At 41.3% G+C, this 20,684-nt stretch overlaps 1 protein-coding gene across 2 annotated transcripts in view; it reads right to left on the bottom strand.

Moving 5' to 3' along the window:
* srcap (Snf2-related CREBBP activator protein) overlaps positions 1-19,109 on the bottom strand; it is a 37,730-nt gene extending 18,621 nt beyond the window's left edge. The window contains exons 1-15 of one of the 2 annotated variants that reach the window (XM_087844886.1): positions 19,088-19,109; positions 17,597-17,673; positions 13,443-16,360; positions 12,824-12,865; positions 12,242-12,505; positions 9,586-9,771; positions 9,302-9,442; positions 7,375-7,564; positions 5,732-5,901; positions 2,815-2,908; positions 2,589-2,678; positions 2,161-2,334; positions 1,776-1,999; positions 1,478-1,655; positions 1,239-1,375 (exon numbers count right to left, since the gene is read on the bottom strand). In XM_087844886.1, coding sequence (XP_087701012.1) covers positions 1,239-1,375; positions 1,478-1,655; positions 1,776-1,999; positions 2,161-2,334; positions 2,589-2,678; positions 2,815-2,908; positions 5,732-5,901; positions 7,375-7,564; positions 9,302-9,442; positions 9,586-9,771; positions 12,242-12,505; positions 12,824-12,865; positions 13,443-15,986 — 4,434 coding nt within the window. In that variant the 5' untranslated portion in view covers positions 15,987-16,360; positions 17,597-17,673; positions 19,088-19,109. Of the gene's footprint in view, positions 1-1,238; positions 1,376-1,477; positions 1,656-1,775; positions 2,000-2,160; positions 2,335-2,588; positions 2,679-2,814; positions 2,909-5,731; positions 5,902-7,374; positions 7,565-9,301; positions 9,443-9,585; positions 9,772-12,241; positions 12,506-12,823; positions 12,866-13,442; positions 16,361-17,596; positions 17,674-19,087 lie in introns of those variants that run through there. The other variant, XM_087844884.1, reaches the window with a different exon arrangement.
* Positions 19,110-20,684: the final 1,575 nt, after the last annotated feature.

The raw sequence follows: 20,684 nt of genomic DNA, 5'->3' as shown, positions 1-20,684 counted from the left end.
ATTTATCCCATACCCCCACGCATCATCTTAACCACTTATCAAACTTGGGGACCTAAACCTGCTGCAGTAGGTCAGCAGTCTATGACAGGACATTTATGCTTACATCCTCATCTACGACCAATTTAGAATCAACAATCAACAATTAGCATGTCTGTCTTTGGATTTTAGGAGGGCCATGTTACTAATGGTCCCACCCTGGATTATTTTACTAATTAAAACCACTCCAGTAAATTTAGATTATTTGACATTTTAATTTATTACATTTTGTTTTTTAAAGTTAGGAATCCCAGAATCTTCTGTTGGATTTCCTCATTAAACTCCTTATTGGATTCTAGTTAGATTTTGGTTGATTTAGAAATTTACTTTATTGCGCTAGGTCAGGGGTAGGCAACTCCAGGCCTCAAAGGCAGGTGTCCTGCAGGTTTTAGATGTGTCCTTGATCCAACACAGCTGATTCAAATGGCTAAATGACCTCCTCAACTTGTCTTGAAGTTCTCCAGAGGCCTGGTAATTAGTTTCTAATCATTTGATTCAGGTCTGTTGACACAGGGTGAGATCTAAAACCTGCAGGACACTGGCACTCGAGGTTTGGAGTTGCCTACCCCTGCGCTAGGTTGTTTTTCATGCTTTGGCTGCTCTGAAACCTGACTGAGACAAGCACAATGTTGTCTTTCACATAAAAGAGCGATTGCCGAATCTCTTTCTCACAAAGAGAAACCCAGCTTATTAATTTAAGACTGGTATCAGATCAGTGCTTGTATCAGCAGAAACCCCAGATAGCCAAACTTAAAAAAAAATTATATATATATTATATATATATATATATATATATATATATATATATATATATATATATATATATATAATTTTTTTTTTTTAAAATATATATTTTAAATATATATAAGCTGGATTAGTGCCTGTTTTCCTGGGATACACACTAATCTACATCACTGTAAATAAGCCACAGTCAAAATTAAGACAGCAGCATGTAAGGAGAAACAAAATGATTAAGTCAAGCAGCAGGGAAACTAAAAACAAACAATTGATAAATGAGACGACTCAGCAGATAAGTAACGCAGGGAGTTAAAGACTGACAAGAACAATCTGCAGTATATCACAGATGACAGCAGTAAAGCCAGGAGGGACAGACTAAAAGTAAATGAGAGCAGACAAAGCAGCACATCACACTCATCTAACAAAGGAAAATGAGCCGCCTGCAGAACCAGCAAACTGAGTACCTGTCTCTTTAACTTTCTCTCCTTTTGACTGCCAAAATACGTAAGGATTTTAAACCCTGGACACCAGCGCTTCAGCTCCATCTCCCAGTTTAACATTACGCTGGTGGGGACGATGATGAGGTGAGGGCCCCAGTTACCTAATAACACCAAATGAAACAGGACAGTGTATTAATCACAAATAACACTCCAACAACCAAAGTTTTGTAACTCGGTACATATAAGAAGCCGCAGTCTGTTACCTTTCTCACAGGCGAGGTGAGCCAGCAGAGCAATAGTCTGGATCGTCTTGCCGAGGCCCATCTCATCAGCCAAAATGCCGTTTAGCTTTTTCTCATACATGGTGACCAACCAGTCGAGTCCGATGTGCTGGTACTCTCGTAATGTGCCATGAAGCAGAAATGGAATGGGGGTCTTGACCTTAAGTTGTAGAGAAAGTTGAAACAACTGTGACCCAGATCTGCAGACGAGTTTAATCTACACTTTTCCTCCATCTGATAAAATGACTAAAATATACATTTTTAATATTTAAAGACTGACCTTTGTGGTCGCTAAAGTGTAGCCTTTGGGCTGCAGGCTCTCCGCAGTAGCAGCAATGTGACTGATCTCCTTCTTTGGCCGCGAGCCAGAGGAAGACGGGCTGCTGTCTCCCTCCTTCAGCAAAACCTCCATCCCTTCATCTCCACACTCCTCTTCGTCTTCCTCCTCACTCTCTTCCTCATCCTTCTCGCTCTCCTCATCTTCAGCACTGTCGCCTGGTGAATCTGAGAGGAGAACATTTGAAATGATTAATGAATTAATAATAAATTAAAGCAGCAAAACAAACTTGAAACAGACGTAAGAAGGAAAACATTTTCTGAAAGCTTCCGCTCAGAGTGGAGGGAGATAAACAGCTTATTTTGGGTCTTTATGAGCAGTTTAATACCTGAGGAAGAAGTGTTACTTTCCACATCACTCTCATCTTCTTCAGTCTCCACCTCCTCATCCCCAGACACCTCCGAATCAGAGCTTGCTTTAGAGCCAGAAGCAGACGGGACCTCAAAGTCTGAGGCATACGCTCCTTTGTACTTCTCCAGCAACTCCTCCATGCTCATATCGCCTGGAAGGGAAGCAGAGACACGTCAAGGATCCGGCCTGCAGCCTCTTATTTTAGACCAGGGAGCAGCTAGTAATGAATGAAATTTCATTCATATGTACAGAATTTTAAAAAAGGCAGAAAGAGAGCAGCAAAGCAGAGGTGTCATCAAGCTTGCTTTCCTCTTTAAAAAGACAGAAAGCTCTTCAAACACTTCATAAAATCTCAGGTCAATGCAATAAATTAGCACCACTTCCAGTAGAAAATAAAGCCCTCACCCTCTTTGGCTAAATCATCAAGTTCCTCTGCATGATCTACATTTCCTTCCACCTTCTCCTGAGCTGCTATCGTGTCCTCCTCATCCTCAGCTGTGAACACAAAGGAAGAAAACCAAAATCCTTGACAATTAAAAATGAACTTGGATAAACAAAAAATGAGCAGAAAAAAAATCCAGTAAAAGGTCTCATTCTGTTTTTATGGAGGTTATATTGGGAGCAATCTCACCATCTTCTTCGTTGGCAGTGAATTCCCCGTCTTCTTCCTCCCCCGCCTCTGATGAAGACGTTTCATCAGAGCATTCTTCGTCCGAGCCCTGGTCCTGCGTAACACCGTGATTCAGTGATACATGAAATCTGTGGTCAGTATTAAAAACATGTGCTTTTCTTCAGCTTTTGCACATTATCAGCCAACCTCGTTTTAACAGAGGTGTCAGCGTGTTTACTCAGGTATAATCATCCCATAATTAGAAGAAATAATAAAGCTCAATAAGTCCTCAGTGAGATGACAGCATCTGGAATTAATTTGAAGTGAAAATGAAGATGAATAATTATACAACACATTACTGTTAAATCAAATGCACAGCTACAGCTCAGCAGCTTGTTTATGTGGGTGATAATGTCAGTGTTTACCAACTGTTACGAATCTTTCTTAAATGAATTCAATCATTTAATTCACGTTTCCTTTCTGAAAATACTGAACTGGCCAAGCAGTTTGTGACACGTAAGTGACCAATATGATCAGCTGCTCTCCTGCAAATATTCCAAGTCCAAAGTCTCAGACTGCAGCAGGTAACCGTAGTCCTCCACCTGCTGCAGGTACTCAGCGGAGCAAGAGGAAGACTACTGCTGGCAGCTGTAGTCCAAGACAGTGGAGTTTAAGGATGTCCGGAAAAACGGGACAGGAACTTTCAAAATAAGACAGAGGAGGCTTTCCACCTGCATTAATCACCCACGTGAGAAACACTGAATCTTAACTGTTACCTTTTTTCCTTATTTAATGACTCTTTAGATCCAACTATGAGATGCAGCTCAAAATAAAAAAGTGGCAGGTTGTTAAACAACAGCAGAAACTCAGGTGCTATACCTTGACTCACCTCACTTTTTACGTGGTCCATAATTTCAGCTGTTTGTGGAGGAAAAGTTTCCAAACTGCCTGAATTTGTACCAACACTGAATCAAATTAACTTGGAGTATGTTTAAGATTCAGTGTCATTTTTACATAAAGAGAAGATCATCATAGCAGATCATTATTCTCTGTCCATCATTAGCTGCTCACAAGTTTGCTTGGAAACCATGGAAACTTCTTAAAACGTTTGTCTTTTTCAAATCAGTCTAGTTGTTTAGTAGTTGTCTGTATATCCACTAACAGATTAAAAACCGGAACTACCAATAGCTCATTTTTACAAGTAGAGATGGCACGATACCACTTTATGTCCAATGCCGATATCATACATTTGGATATCTGCCGATACCGATATGAATCTGATATAGTGTATTTTGTAATCAATAAAACAGTTTTTTATAAATATCTTGCTACATTTTGTATAAGTTCATACTCAAGTTTTAAAAAACAAAACACTAAAGCTATTCTGTTATACTTGTATGCAAAAACTACACTGCACCCAAAATATTTTATAGTTCAGCAAAACTGATCAATCTAATAAACTTAAACCTGCACCATCATCCCTATTCTGGTATCTTAAAGAGCACTTAGCAGAAATATTAAACAACCTAACTAATAGGGTTGCCAACTCCCAGCAAAAATATTAGGGAACCACCCCCCACCTCACAATGCTTAATCAACTTTAATTTAATGCACGTGTAAAAACAAATGCACAGAAATCAATTATTTTTCTACAATAATTATATAGATTCAACATCTTTCTTCTACAGAATTGCAGACTGCACAGATGGTACCTTCCCAAAGGAAAAAGTACTATAGCTTACTGGGGTATATTAGACTTAATAGTTACTATATACAATAATGGATTTCTATACATTTAATCAGATGACCACTATGGTTGTAAGATTCAGATAATTGTTTATTAAAAGTTAGTCATTTTAAATGAAATAACAAACAAAAGTATTTCTTTGTGTCCCCCTCTCCCTGTTAATGCCCTACCTGGCCCCCTAGCAAAACTTTGCTAGATCTGCCCCTGCACAGTTACCAGCTGTCAGCTACGTAGAAAAGGATCCTGGTGTTATTTGTCTCTCAGAAACAGTTACAGTTCTCAGTAACTTCCCTTCGACTCATTCACATAAAAGGTAATCCTGTTTGTCCATCACTGTTCAGCTGATGATTCAGTAAGAACATCTCCTGGATTCATTTTCATGTTTCCCTCTCACCACATATCCAAATGGTGGGCGATAAACAAACAAGAGAGACGGGACTTGCGACAGAAAAGCCAACCAGCTGATCATTGATCAGTTTCATGATTGAAGTAGCAACAGGGGAGGGAGGGGGAGAGAATGAGAGAAGAAGAGGCAGCTGTGCGGCAAAGACAGAATAACTCCAGCTTTGTGCCTCCCCCCCCATCATTGTAGCTGAAGTAATGGACAAATCGCTTCGTTTTCGCCTCAATATGGAACTCCAATGGCCAGTCCAGCTGTGGCTCAGTATATCAGTTGTTAAGTTTAACGTGGAAATACTATGCAAACATTCAGAGATGCACTTACACACTTGCTTTACTTCTCTGGGATAGTTTTCTCTGAGATGAAATGCCGCGGTTTGGAAGCATGTAGCGAGGCTCCAAATGCTCCACCAGACCACCGACAGGTCTCGCAGACAACAGCCACTCTATCACGTGACACATACTGCTACGATGCACTGAGCTGGGTTACGCCAAGTAGCGCGTTTTTTTCTGAGGTGATTTTGTGATACTTCGGATCGGATCACATTTTTTTATTTCTCTCCGATATCCAATCCAGTAATTTAGGTCAATATCGGATCGGTCCATCTCTAATACAAAGTAGCTCAAGTTGTAGGCTGTTCAACTTTTCAGATATAAATATTTAAACCACAAATTTAAATAACCAAGTTAAACTGAGGACATCTGTGAAGTTGGTCTGTTTCTGGATGGTTGCAGTACTTTTGTTCTTTTCAGAAAAAAATTCAATCACTGCCCTCTGGCTTGTGGACCTACCTGAGGCAGATTGAGGCTGCTGAGCAGCTGGTCCAGTGGCAGCATGCCCTCTTCCTTCAGCAGTTCAATCTCCCTTCGGTGGCTCTCAGCATCATTGCCCTCCTGCTGCTCCTCCACCTCTATGGTCTCTTCATCATCCTCCTCTTCACAGGGAGGTTCAAAGTCTCTGTCTGCATGAAAACAAAAGGGTTTGGTATTGAAAAAGACTTTATTCTGAAGAACACAGTCAGACAAACTGCAAAGTCAAAAAGAGAAAAAAAAAACACCATCTCAAACATACACACTGAAAAAGACTGAATTTCCTCTCATATACGCTTAAATATACTTTTTAAAAGAAGTTTTTATGGATTGTTTGCATTTTACAGATGGTCTGTGAGGATAGTTGATGAATGGGAACCATGCAGTCCAAGCATTTTGGCCACTGAAACAAGGATTTTACTTTTTTTAAACCCTCAAGCGAATATATTTCATACAGGAATACTTGTTTTCAGTGGCTTTATTTGTGTATCATACCCACTTATACAGTTTCCTCTGCTTTGAAGCTTCTGCAGCAGTAAATATTGCTACTCTCAGCCTGTTAGTCATGCAAAACATCACAACAGATGTTTCACTAATCTAAATAAAAGTCTGCAGAAAACACTTTCAGTATTATAAATCCAAAAAACAGAAGTTTGATTTAGACTAAATTTGAACAGAAGCATAAACGTGTCAAATGGTTAAAATAAAATAATATGCAGCCATTTTAACTTTTTTTTAAACATAAAAATGATTGACAGCATTTTATATACATTAGATGTCTTTCAGATTATCTGTCACAGATAAAAGAAACAGCAAAAGTATGTATGATAAGCACACACTGTTTGAAATATAACATGTTATTTTAGTTTCTAGAATAGGCGGATGTAAATTTCTTTCTTAACTAAAGACTTATTGGTTTGTGTCTCCTATTTTGATTTTAACACACAAAAGCCACAGCTGGAGCTACTGCAAGGCTTCAGCTACAGGCAGAAGGAAAATTTAAGTTTTGGTCTCAGTGCTGTGAGCTTCTTCACAGCTAAGCAGACTGTGTTCGCACTTTAGCACCAACAAACACGCATTTGGTAATGAAATGAAGGTGGGATCAGAACCACTGCTACGTCTGTTCTTCCTCTGACTGAAACACAGCTTCAGATTAAGCTGCTCACCTCAGTCCTTCAGGAATAAGCTGCCAACGGTAATACTGGCGGCAGACAAGTCTGACAGGTTTGATGGGTCTCAAGTCTGACGGTTGCCAAAGAGCATTAGGTACAGCGCTCTGGATGTGGTTCACCCCCCCCCCCCAAAAAAATAAAAATGTGTAACTGCTGTGACAAATATTTGACTTCTCATCATGTTAAACCAAGCCGAGGTGCATCAGTCAGAGAGGGCTCGCAGAAAATGCGGTTTAATCTTACAAAGATGTAGCGACCTTGACGGTGAAGAACGCTTTTTGTTCCCATGAAACAGTTTACCTCTGAACGCTTGAGAAGATTCGCTCACTGGTGTGTAGCTATGACAACGTCCCAGTCTGAACCAGTGAATCATCTCTGAAAGCTGTCTGCGACATGGTGGCAGTGAGCACTAACGATAAGAAGAAGGTTTTCTTTAAAGGGAAAACTTCTCACCATCCTCCTCGACAGGATTAGGCAGGGATTTCTGTGGAGACACGACGGTCTCAGCAGGCCTGATGGGTGCCAGGGACTTGCTCAGGAGGTCCGAGTATTTCTCCGTCTGGCCAACAATGAAGTCCAGCTGAAGGTCCAACGCCTTCTTCCGCTTCTCCTCTAGCCTGGACTGCTGCTTGTACTGTACCACCTTCAGGTTCAACAAATAAGACAGCGTGTGAGAACAGCTGGGAATTTCACATAATTTTAAAAAAAAAGTAAACAAAAAAGCAAACAGAAAAACCCCACATAAGCAGAAAAGTTGCGATGCTGGGTAAAACGGCATAAAATCTCAAATGGGTCTCATATTTTAATTGAGTTTACAACATAAAAGTTCAATTCAAGGTTTCAAGCTGCATGTTTTAACATCAAGAAGAGCCGTGTAGTCGGATTACTCTGGGTGAAATTCAGCCGAAATTCTTGATGACTTACATTTACATACTGTATTTAGTTCAAAAATAACAAAATGTTAAAAAAGGGCTATTATGAGCTCTGTGGGGGTCTTTTTGTTTGTTTGTTTGTTTAAAAAAAACAAACAAACTATTAGACCATTAAAATAATGTCAGCAACACACATTAAAGTTTTGTGTTTCTTTAAATTAGAAAAACAACACTGGAAAAAAAATGCAATACTAAAGAAAACACACACTAGATCAGTTCATAACTAACAAGGTTGAACATCCCAGAAAAAGATGGAAGATTCACAAGAGTTTATTCCAAGTGTTTGCAAACTACGTCTTACTTTACAAAAAGATGCATCTCCTGTAAATTAAAGCTTTGCTTATTTTAGCAAAAAAATACCAAACCACATTCTGCATTTTTACAACAACAATAGCTCAGCATGAAAAAGGATCCAGGTGCTGAACTGACCCAAGCGCACCAGTGAAAATATTAAGCTTGTTCTGAACCAAAGAAAATCATGAGATAGCGAGCATAGATTAGAAAACCCGTTGGTTTTCCCCTACTGAGGTAATCGATATCCTCCAAAGGTTCCCAGAGTGTTGTTAAAAGAAGAGCCCAATATAAACTAATCACTTTGTGAGCCATTTTCTATCGTATATGTTTGTTCTGAAGTTTTATTTTCAGTTTCAGACAGCTTCCAGAGCGTTTAGCTCGTATGAAAAGGTTCACTTTCAGTTTCATTTAAATAATTTTGTTGTTTTGTTTTTTTAAATGTGTGTCCAAACTGTCCAGTGTTTTTCTTTTTTATTATTTACACTTATTCTTCATTTTATTACTAAGTTAAGTTACTGTGTTGCGTCGTGTCGTGTCATGTGTAGTGCCAATGTTTTATTGGAGACACAGATGAGCGTTTTGCAATTTAGTATAATGTGTGAAAGTTTAAATTTCTTCAGTACTGAAAAACAGAAATTAGGCTGTCTTGTCAGGGGCCATTTTTTTTGGAGGGGGGCAGCCGACAGCACTGTACACAACGGTAGCTGGGTGTGTAGCAGGCAAACAAAACATACCAAAAATAGAGGTGTTTGATGGTAAATTGGTGTCAAAGCACACTGAGAGAGAGCTGTGCAGGAGGTGCAATTTTATCATGGTGGAAGCAAAACAGCAAAAGTAAGAGGGAATTTATTCATTACGATGTTTTTCAAAGGTGTAGTTTTGGTCTTTTGCTGCTGGTTCAGTAAATTTTGGTAGGAGTGACGAAACCTGCAGTTTCAGAATCTGTGCGCCAAAGCCTCCTGATCCCCACCTCGTTTCAGTTTTTATTCAGCTACAGCCTTGAACATTACACATTACACTGCCACGTTTTTGGAAGCAGGACTGCGCTTCATGTGAAAAGTGGATGTTATTTCTGTCATAAACCCGAACAAACACGAGAGCTGAACAGAGAAGCAGAATGTTCTGTTTGCTTGGTTTCAGGGAATCATCTGTACCTTCTCTACGCTGCTCCAAAAAGCCCGGACTTCCTTTGCGATAGAAGAGGCGACTCGTCTGATTTTAGCATGCTCGTCCCGCTTTGCTTTTTCTTCCTTTTGCCTCAGCTCCTCATGGTGCCGCATCACCATCCGCACCACCTAACAACAAATCAACAGAACGCATTTAGAACATATACAACATCCACCATCAAAAATACAGGAGCGCACTTTTCACCCCTGTTCTTAGCATCATGAATGTGTGAAACTTCAAGCAAACCTCTGTGATGATTTGCATGTCCTACCTTTCTGGCCACGCCTCTCTTCCACCGCCTCTCTTGAGCAAAGTCAGCCGAGAGCCACTGCATCTCCTCACACAGGTAATCCCAGTGAACTTTTGGCCGCAGTGGCTCCGTCAGGCGGGTGAGTCGCTTCATTGACCAGAAGCCCTCTCGCTTCAGTGCCTGTGTTCGATGCTCGATGTCAGCTTCCTGCAGCACAAAGTGAAGAACAAAAAGTCAGTAAAGTCCTGGCTCTGAAACAGTAAGGTGGGGGTTAGCTGATTCAGAAATGCCAAATACTGATCTCCTGCTACACTGCATCTTCAAAGGTGCTTTCAAACCGGAGGAACCTTTTCTTAGTTCTTTCGACTCTTAGAGGCGGTCCCCACTTTTGATGTAGGCTCACTTGGTAGAAATGGGTCTATCAAAGCTTTGAGAACCCCATTTTCAGGTCTTTTTAGATACTAGTGCCATATCTTGGCATTATAAGGGAAATAGAAAGATTATATGGAAAGAGAGCTGAACAAAAGGCAGTTTGTTTATGACTTTTACCTTATAGGATTTCACTTAATGGCATCAATTTGTGAAGATTATCTTCACAAATTGACCAAAACATTTTTTTAACAAAGTTTTATGCAATAACACCAAAACAACCTTGAAACAAAAACAGAAAAGAAATCCCACTTGGTGTGTGTAGAGGGAACCATGGTGGTGCCAGCCTCCGGGTTGGCATTTAAAAAAAATAAATAAAGGTTCTGGATTAATTACTTCCTAATTATCTGTCTCAGTAACAAAAAACCCCAAAACAAAATAGTGTGACACTCTGGTGAACGGCTCTCATTGATCGGAGAAAATAATTGTTTAATTTTAAAAGAGCTGCACCTGTGCAACATTTTCGATAACAACATCCCTCCCTAGCACTCAAACTGCAGCAGAGAAGCTGTTCCACACACCTCACACAGTCACAAGGCTGCAAGGTGTTCCATCTTTTTTCTCCTGCTTTTAAATCCACACACTTTGTTGCCTTGTCCTGTTTGTCATATAGTGACCTTCATCAGCAGAGCTTCACTTGCTTCACAAAAAGGAGGAGCTGATTGAGACGTTTCTTCTTAAAAACCGTGATGTTCCCAAAAGGTAACGCAAGTAAACAGTACAAAGGACAGAGCTCTTTATATTTAACACTTAAACACAACAGTTTTTAAAGGTTGTTCACAGCAGAGCGCTCCAGCATAATCATGAAAAGTATACCATCAAAGTCAAAAGCATGTCAGGGGAGTTTTTAAAAAGTGCTGCATTTCTCCTGAGCTTTTCTTAAATTACTCAAAGCAGACATAAAATAACAATTAACTACTTAACTGCCCGACAGCTAAATAGGGAAATGGATCAAAAGCTGTGTCTATTGACAAAACTGAAATGTCTTTTTTAGTAAAAAAGGTCCAATTTTCTCTCCTTTAAGAATCCAGAAGATTAAAAAAAAAATGCATGTTGTGCCATTCAAAGTGATTTGTTTTGATTATTTACATTTCAGACTCCTGGAGCAGCCTGTTAAAAGGCATCGGACATGAGGCAAATAATCTTCGGATGTGCAATTAGTGATTTAGTGAGAGGCTGAGAAGCAGTGATTCATACACAATTCATAAGATTTCTGCCTGGCACCATTTACTGAGGGACAAGAAACAACCTACAGCAAAATAAAAGTTAAGATTTTACTTGGATTACGTGGAAGAAATATAAAACTGTAAAGCATGATAAACAAAAAAAAAAACCCTTTCATATGCAGGACGGTTACAAAGATGAAATATTTTATATAAAAATATCAGAGCCCGGTTTGAAAAAAAACAAAAACTGAATTGGGAAATTTGAAGATAGATGAAAGACAGATAAACAGAAGGACAGACAAAGGAATAGGCCGTCAGAGAGATTGATAATAGATGGATAGATATTAGGGGTGGGGGAAAAAATCGATACTGTGTAGTATCGTGATATTTTGTTTGCTAATAATGTATGGATACAGGGACAGCAGAAATCGATATTTTGTTACAAAAAAGGTTTTTGTGCTCTGACTTCAGAGCATGTTGATCCTTTTTCTGAGCAAGAATCCTGACATTCCTTCACTGTCCAAATGTGTTTAACTTTTTTTTGGCAGCAATAAACATGACAGTTTACTTATTTTAATTTAAGACATGTTTTATTTTAATTAAGTTTAAAACTTTTTTATTTAATGTAAAATTATATTTTGTTTTAATTAACTTTCAAATTCTTCAGTTGCTGAAGGGGCTGCATAATTTTAATAAACTGCATAGTTCAGAATAGCTATAATTGTACCAGATGGTTGCGTTCAGTTAAGTTGGACTAGACTGTAATACAAACCGTTCAGTTTGTCAACAATAAAACTGAAATGAGAGAAAGACTGAGTGTGAGACTTTGATATTAGATAAAATGAATATTGATAAAGTTTACCTTTATGTACAGAATCTGAATATTGCAAAATATTTTAAAAAATTGCAATAATATCGTATCGTGGGATGTATGGTGATTCCCACCTCTAATAGATATAATTAGATAAAACTATCTAGACAAGCAGAAAGACTGCTAAAAACACAGACGGAGAGACAGACTGGTCGACTGTCCCGCGGACGTGTGGAAGAAATACTGAACATCCTGAATGATGCTCACTCACATGTTTAGCCAGCTCTGCCATGTCGGTGTGACGCTCACTGCGGGACCGCTGAGAGGAGCCCTGGTCTGGCGGCGAGGACGACGAACTGTAGGCACCGAGAGAGGAAGGTGAAACAAACTTTCCGTGGGGACCCCGGAGAGGCGAGGACCTCTCCCGCCGTGGTGTGGACCAGTCAGGTGTGGTTGAGGATCCGGGGTAGGAGAAGGTTGAGGGTGATCCAGGAGAAGAATTCCCAGTGACCCTGTCTGCAATCCACTGGCGTACCTGAGAGTGAAGGGGACAAGGATGAAGAGGTTTTTTTTTTTTTTTTTTTAATTTTTAGAAAACGAAACAAACTAAGGTGAAAGCCTAAGCTTCACTAAGACAAAAGCATCATGCATGAAATGGATTAGAGCATTTAAGTGTTTAGGAAGCGTGTCAAACTGGCCACGAGCGAGTCTGCGGCAGCCGTCTTCTCATGCAATCATAAAAGAGCTGAAGTCAAAGAAATGGCTGCTTGAGTTAAAATTCTCCTGCCTGGGATATGCTCATGAATGCCCTGTTAAAATGAGCCTGTCTGGGTGTCTGACAACCACCACTTACCTTAAGAAACAGTGCTTGTCTGTCTGTCCTGCTCTGTCCATGCTGGAAAACACACATGGCTTAGCATGCGGCCAACTTAAAAGAAATGAATCACTGCATATAAGAACACCGCGCACACACGTGTTGCATTAAAGATGGACTACATGCGGAGTGACGTCCTTTTAAAATTAAAATAAAAAAGCATGCCAGCGTATCTGATTACCATTTGATAACTAAAACTGCTTTTTGTTCTTAGCCAAGATAAAATATTAACGCATCTCTTCAGGACTGAATTACAGCTCAGAAAAATGATTTCAGCAACAGTAACAGTGTTGCACATCACTAAAAAAAATATTCTGTCATACCCAGTTAGGAAGCAAACCTCTCTGAAACCCCTAAGCTCCTCACTCAGATAAAAAGAACAAAAAAGATCCAATAAACAGTTCATCTCATCTTATTCACAGCGACAAGATGTCTGGATGCAGATTTAGCATTTATCAGCTGTTTTGCTTCAGTTGTGCTCGTGTTTTGTGGACGCCTCTTATACCTTGGCATTCAAGCAATAACTCATGACTATGAGTCTTAATGCTATGTCTAAGCTATGGTTTCTTTGGTTTCCATTTTTTAATGGATTAAATACCTTGTGTGGCGAGCTGGGGGTGGTCATCTCGCTTTTTTCGCCGTCGGGTTCGTCGTCACTGCCTTCCTCTGGGCTGCTAACCTGTCCCGAGTTGCTCTCCTGGACCTCAGTTTCTCCCGCAGGGTCGTCATGCTCAATGTCCTCGCCGTCTTCCTCCCCGTAGATGGAATCGGGTTGGCTGGGGAAGTCGCCGGGGCTGGTGGATGCTGAGACTGAAGCTGTGAGCATGTTCGAACTGTGCAGCGTAGCGGCTGCTGTGGAAACATCTTGGGATAAAGTTCTGCTAACGGTTAAGGCCTCAGGTTTGCTTGTAGTAGTCGTTGAGGGGGTGGCAGGTGTAGCCGGGTCGGGTTCAAGAGAAATATTACCACTTTCTAGCTTGACAGAAGCTCCTGCTGCTGCCACCACTGACAATTCATTGACAGCCTGCTGCGTCTGATCGCTGCAGCTGCTAAGAGCGGAGACTGTTTGGGGAAGGCACTCCTCAGACACCGTGCCAGACCAGGAGCAGGAGCCGTGGGCATTGGCCAGCTTGCCGTCTGCATTCTGTTGCTTAGACAATGAAAAGGAGGGTGGGTGTTTCAGGAGAGGAGTTTCTCCCGGTTTGAGAAGGAGCAGCTTTGGATTTATAGCCCCAGGAGCGGCACGGAAAGCCACTGGCTTGCTTACTGAGGGCATGGCGACATTCTGAACAGTCACTGATGCCGTTGTGGTGACAGCGGGGGATTCTTTGGTCCCGTCACAAGCAGAAACACAGACCTCAGGCTTTGCGACACTTACAACAGTGACTCCTGGGGTCTGATTTAGGGAGGGTTGGTTTCCTATATGAGAAAGTGTAACAGCAACAGGCGCCTGCATCCCCAAGTTTCCACTGGTAATAGTAACCACTGGGGATAAGAGAGATAACGAAGCAACTGTTACTTCTGCTTCCTGTTTTGGGCCAACAGTCTGAAGCACAGCAGCACCGCTCACCTCCGTCTGGTCAGCACCGACCTGTGTCCCGATTTGCGCGCTGGTGTCTGCCTGTTCAACAGTGAATGAGTCAGCAGTAACGGCTGCTACTTCAACTAAACAAACCGCACTTGAGTGTGCCACTTCAACAGCTTGGTTAGCATCTAACACCAAATGCTGTTCAACTCCGGCCATGCTTGTGTTTCGTATGGATAAATTACTGCTAGAGCAAGCCTGATTTATATCACTTGTTGAACGCAAGGGCTGCTGGGAGATTATGATGGTGTTGTTTTCACCAACTGTGTGGATAGATGCTTCGAGGTCCTCAGAGTTTTCTAGTAAAGCGTTGAATAAGTTCACCTCATATCCAGGAGAATGAGGCATCTGTGCAGCACTGCTGGCACAGACCGTCTCCTCTGCAACCTCCTCCACCAGACTGCAAAACTCGTACACTTCCACCGGTTGAGAGCCCAGCTCCATCTGCGTCTGAACGCTTCCTGTGTACAGCTTCGGCTCCCCAGCGGAGATCTCCGAAGTCAGCTCGTTCACGATGGCGGCTTCGCAGACGCTGCCATCCTCTCGCTGCAGAAGGTAACTCTGATTCAGGTGCATGGTGGGCCAGGCCCCGGTGATATGAGCCTCCTCCCCGACAACCACAATTTCCTGAGTGTCGGCAGAATGCACAATCTCCGCGATGAGCTCTGTTGAGGCGACTTGGTCAGAAGTGTGAGATGTTTCAGCTTTTATAACCTCTCCTGCCTGAAGCGAGACAACTAGGCCTGTGTCAAACAGAGCAGGTCCGGTGGAAGGTTTTGAGGAAATCTCTTGCAGCACTGTGGGGCTTGACGAGTCAGCTTGCTCTTTGCTCGTGCTACTCTCCACCTGCGCTCCTTCAAGGGGACCGCAGCTGGACGCCGAGCTTCCTTTTCCAGTCGAAGTGTATATTCCAGGGAGCAGCTCTCTTGCCTTTGCAGCTTCGAGTATTTCAGCTGAATGAGGCTGCGTTTCAATGTGTTCAACTGACTCCGAAAAAGCCGTTTTCTGCACATCTCTAGCATTAGCGGAGATCCCCTTGATAGTTTTGGGTTGAGTTTTTGACAGGTTAGTTTGTTTAATCTCTCTGTTTTCGGCTGAGGACAGAAGGAGTGCAGGCGATGCCGAGTCCTGGAGACTCCCTGCTTGCTCTGCAGCACCTGACGGAGGTATATGGCTGCTTTGATTTGTTTGGACAGGTGGAGTCCTGTCGGACTGCTCCACAGCCCCACCCTCCGTAGCGTCTTGGACAGAGAGAGATGAGGCTGTGAAACAGATCTGAGATTTGGGTTGTTGTGGGAGAATATTCCCACCTGTGTGCTCTTTTCCACCAAGTTCCATATTTGTTCCAGTCTCTGGTTTATATTCCAAGGTGATGGACCGTTTTTCCTTTGTTCCCGTAATAACCACAAGTCCAGCACCTTCTCTAGGAAGCTGGTTTGTCTGACTGTTTGAGTGGCTTTTCTCTTTATCAGTTTGTGACCCGTATTGCAGCTCTTGCACTGTTTTGTCAATCTGTGAGGGGACAGGAGGACAAAGGGAAGCTGGAAGCCTTTGCATCTCAGCAGAGGAACTGCAGTCCTCAGTGAGGGACGCTGGCAAAGATCTTGCAACTCCGACGGCGCTCTCTTCTGAGATGATGTTACCACTGATTGGTAGAGTCTCAGGCAAGGTGGTCGGAGGGGCGTTCTCCGTGCTGGCGAATGTTGGGGTGTTGCTCTCCAGCAGGGGCACAGTGGACGGATCAGTGAGCGGAGGGACTGGGTGCGGGGCAGCTGCGACCGGCTGCGGGGCATGCCGAGGGGACTCCCCAGCCACATTCTGTGCAGCCTGGGGGTTGCCACCCAGCACATCCACAGCCGGAGAGGCGTGCTGCCGCGCCGCCTCCTCCCCAGAGCGTCCTTCCTCTGTGCTGCCCCGGCTACACACTGCACCTGCAAGGGGAGAGACACAGGCTGTTAACAGGGGTGTCGGGCATGAACTGGTCCAATTGGCTACTGGATATTTTGTAAAGAGTGAGAGTTGCAGTGAAGTCATAAATTACTCAAATTTTTTGATAAAACTCCTCATTTTTTGTGGTGTGATGGTACTAGCTTCACACACAAGTATACATCTCTCTATATAAGTGTGCTTTAATCGTTTTATTTAAGTTTATACTCACTTAAATTTTGATTTTACTTCAGTTCTTGTACTTACTAATGTGTGTTTTACTGTGATGTATTTTATTGAACTATATAGCACTGTACTCATCTTATGTGCTTATAGCTTGTATTTGCAGCAATAAAGGGATTTCCCCACTTTTGAGATAAGTAAAGCAGAATGATATCTTATATTGTCACTATGATTTATCAATTTTAACAAACACATGATGTAAGGAGACAAAAAAAAAAAGAAAAAATGAAAACAAGATCGTGTCTGGCTCATTTTGAATCCAGGGATGTCTTTCTGTTAACTTGTCCAGGTGAATGTTCTTTAGTAGCACTGGTTTTACTAGTCAAACTGGGCTAATGGGCCAAACGTGGCACACGAACACTTCTGGTATAACTCACTTAACAGGTAAAAATGAAAGTGCAACCACATGTCCCTCTTTAAACAGGACATTTTCATCCCCCATGTTTTTTCTTTTAAGTCTAAATATAATAACAACAACAATATAATGGCAATGCACATTTGCAAAAATCTCCGGAAAAAAATTTCCACAATTGTATGTATATCTTTATAAAGGTCATTAATATACATACACAAGAAAGGGAAAATAAAACACCTGAAACCAAAAACCAAAATAAACAAATAAAAACGGGGATCTCTGGATGCTCCACTGAGTAAATAGCATTTATACCAGCTAAATAACAGAGTACCTTAGATTCCATCTAAAAGAAGCAAGGTAAATTTTAATGCAAAAACACTAGCCGCACAGCTCATATGTGTTTACTTTTTAGACTAAATATATCAAAATAAAAACCACAGTCTGTGCACTATATTTTGTTTGATGAGTTTCTTTTCATGGGGACTAAGTACAATAAGTTTTTGCTAACAAAATAATAACATAGAGAAGTCTATTTAAATGTCTAAACACTGCTGACTTCACTAGCAAGTCACAAATAATTACTACACATGATATTACAGCCACTTCTGAAGCGATGTGTGTGTGCAAAGCAGGAGCCTCTCACCTGTCTGTCGTGTAAGACACAGATCTTCGGTGCTTTCTACTTCCAGGATGCTGAAATTAGGGTCCCCTCCACATATTCTGAGGAAGTGAGGAACAGAAATCGGGTGGTAACTTTATTTTTAAAATCAAATAAGCAGTTTAAACTCACTATTAGTAACTCTACTGCTGAAACTGACTGGTCTTACAACTCCAACAGCTATAAAAATGAGCTGTGGCAGAAGCTTCAGTTGGTAAACAGAGATATATGAATGTGTGGGATGATGAGTAACATGTCACGTAAGGAGCGGACAGCTAGGCTAGCAAACTCCTGCTAGGACTGTGGTGTGTGTGCAGCGGTAATAAAAAAAACAACAAAAAACCCCCAGCCAGCTCCTGGTTGCATTTGCTGCAGTCGCCCACAGGAAGATGTTAGGATTTCTGCAGCACGCGCTCTCTCGCGCTAAAAGCCGGCGACCAAGCGCGCGGGCCTCCGGTCAGTCATTCAATCCGTGCTCTCGTGACTGTTTTTCCTTTTTTTTTTCCTTTTAAATTGTGAGTACCTGTCGCCACATGGGGGTTAAAGACGACCAAGAAATTGTGTTTATTCACTAGTGATGTGGCAGCGGTGATACCTTGGAACATGAGCCGTACCCATATGAGAACTGCAGCTCAAGAAGCTTCATAGAACACACAATTCAAAGGTTAACGCCTAACGTTGCCGGTTAGCTCGCTGGCAGGCTGGCTAACTAGCTAACGTTAGCTCCAGCAATAACAGTTAAATGGGGGAAGCCTGCTGCTAACTAGCCAGCTAGAAGAGTTAGTTAGTAGGGTGCGTTCATTTGACGCGCAGGCGCCCCTCATCCCACCCGCAGTTATGTAATGCTCAGGCTTCAAAGAAGCCAGTTTATGCCGATACATTTTAATGCGTTACTGTACGCTGAGGACCCAAAAATACCCCCAAAACATCCGAAAAGTCGCATTAAAAGCCGCTTCTGCATGCACTACAGAGGGAGGGGGAGACAATCACTCGTGACGTCATTGCGTGGGGTCAAATCCTCTTTTGCGAAAATAAATGGGTTTAAATTATTCAGTTTTAAAAATAGATAGTGATTACTTTTTACTTAAATATACAAAATGTCTAAAAAAACAGTGTTAGAAAGTTCCATATAAATTTTGCAACGATTACACGGGGTACTCAAGGGGGCTAACTACGTCCCCACGGACCGCACTTTAGAAACGACAGCACGGAAGTGACGGTTTATCACTCCTTTTTTCTTTTAGAGTAGTTAACATCCGAAGATATCCCATGTCACTGTCTACTGTTTTGTCATCTTGGTTTAGGTCAGTGTTGTAGGTAGGTACATATTTCATCGCACGCCGCAAAAGCAGCGTGAGCAAATGAAACGCAGTCTGATTGTGGCCTTCCAGTTGTCTGAAACCCCCCTTGAATCCCCCTTTACTTCCTCCTTCGCCCCCCTCCCTCTCAAGGCCGCCATCTTAAGTTCCCACCTACCTGAAATTTCCGACCAATTTTCTTTTACTAAATTCTCGTTGAAGGAGTCGTCATCCGCGAAAAATCGCACTCAATCCGTAATGCCAGTGATCCGAACTGTCTCCCGGTACCCAACGAGGTACCCCTAGGTCTGTGGGAAGAAGTTAAATTACGGACCGGGAGAGACTGGGTTTCGGCGCAGAATGTAGCGGTCGCGGGGAGGAGACTTTACGCAGCGAAATGGTGGAGGACCGCTGCTGACAAAGTACAGAACGCACGAAATCTCGCGAGAAGTCATCAAGCGCGCCACTTGAAATGCTGACATTTGTGATAGTTTATTTACCGGCGTTGGCGAGCGATTAATATAAAGACGAGTTAATTTAATTGATTTACTGCGGTGTGCTTGGAAGAAATGGTGCGTGTTGAATCGGTTTGTTCGGGATTATTCATTATAATAAAGAGAATTATATCAACGTGACAGCAAAACTATTTTAATTTCCCTGTCGGGGTTTGTTTACACTAAGTAAACGCTATTTCGCCATTTTCTTGGTGATTTAAATGTTGGATTATTTATAAGATATAATCGCAGATATTTTTAATACACAGATATTTTTAATGCACTCTAAGTGTAAATGATTATCTGTATGATTGTAAGTGATGCTATGCATAACATGTTATATTTGATGTACCTGAAACCTGTTGAATGGACTAAAATTATTCAATGTTACTATTAAAAGCTTTATGTAAATATTAGGTGGTTTTCTTTGGTTTAAAGAATACTGCCCTATTATTTGCCAAAGTTTGAACAACAGTGAGACATTTTTAAACAAAAGAAATCTGATGGAGCCACAAAACCAATTTAATCATTATAATAACAATAGCACAGCCTTTTAAGGACAAATTATCCTTTGAATATTATCAACAGGTGTAAATAAATACTATTGTTTGCCACGTCCACGTCTGTTTCACAGAGGAGCATTTATGACTATTTGCATTTTAATTACAATAACACTATATTTTTTGTTACATATGTAAAATTATAGAACAAAAATACAAAAAACTATCATTGCGAATGTACAACAGAATTGTGAAGCAAAGGAGAAAAAAAGTCTATTAAGCCTGATTTGAAGTATATACTGTAATGCTACACTGGTCACTGATGGGTACCAGTGTTTCTGCAAATAACCTAAATTAAAAAGAGCCTGTTTTGATTATAAATATCAAAACCGCTTTTAATTAAATTTTTCCTAAGGTCCAGTTACACTTTTAAGTAGCGAAAATAAACAAACCTGTCCTCTGTCTGAAATTCTTCACTTTCCTCCATGACTATTAATTTCTGGGCCTTTAAATTCATTTAAATCAAGGGATTCAGGACTAAACATTTTTGCACATATATCCACGCTCGCCACCCCAATTGTGGTTCAGAGAAATTAAGATAATATGCTGATTGTTTCCACGATTGCTCCATTAATAATGAATTGTTTAGTTCGGAGGGTGTGAACCTGGACCATCTCCAGTGACTCCCTGTGGCTTTGACAAAAAGTATATAAAGATGAACAGTGGTTATTTTTTTATATATTCATATTTTAAATGTGATTACTGTAAGTCACTAATTATA

This window comes from Neolamprologus brichardi, chromosome 8 (assembly GCF_056152115.1).
Source record: "Neolamprologus brichardi isolate AB-2024 chromosome 8, ASM5615211v1, whole genome shotgun sequence".
Taxonomy (NCBI): domain Eukaryota; kingdom Metazoa; phylum Chordata; class Actinopteri; order Cichliformes; family Cichlidae; genus Neolamprologus; species Neolamprologus brichardi.
Note: the sequence above shows the minus strand (reverse complement) of the source record. Positions and strands in the feature narration are given on the sequence as shown.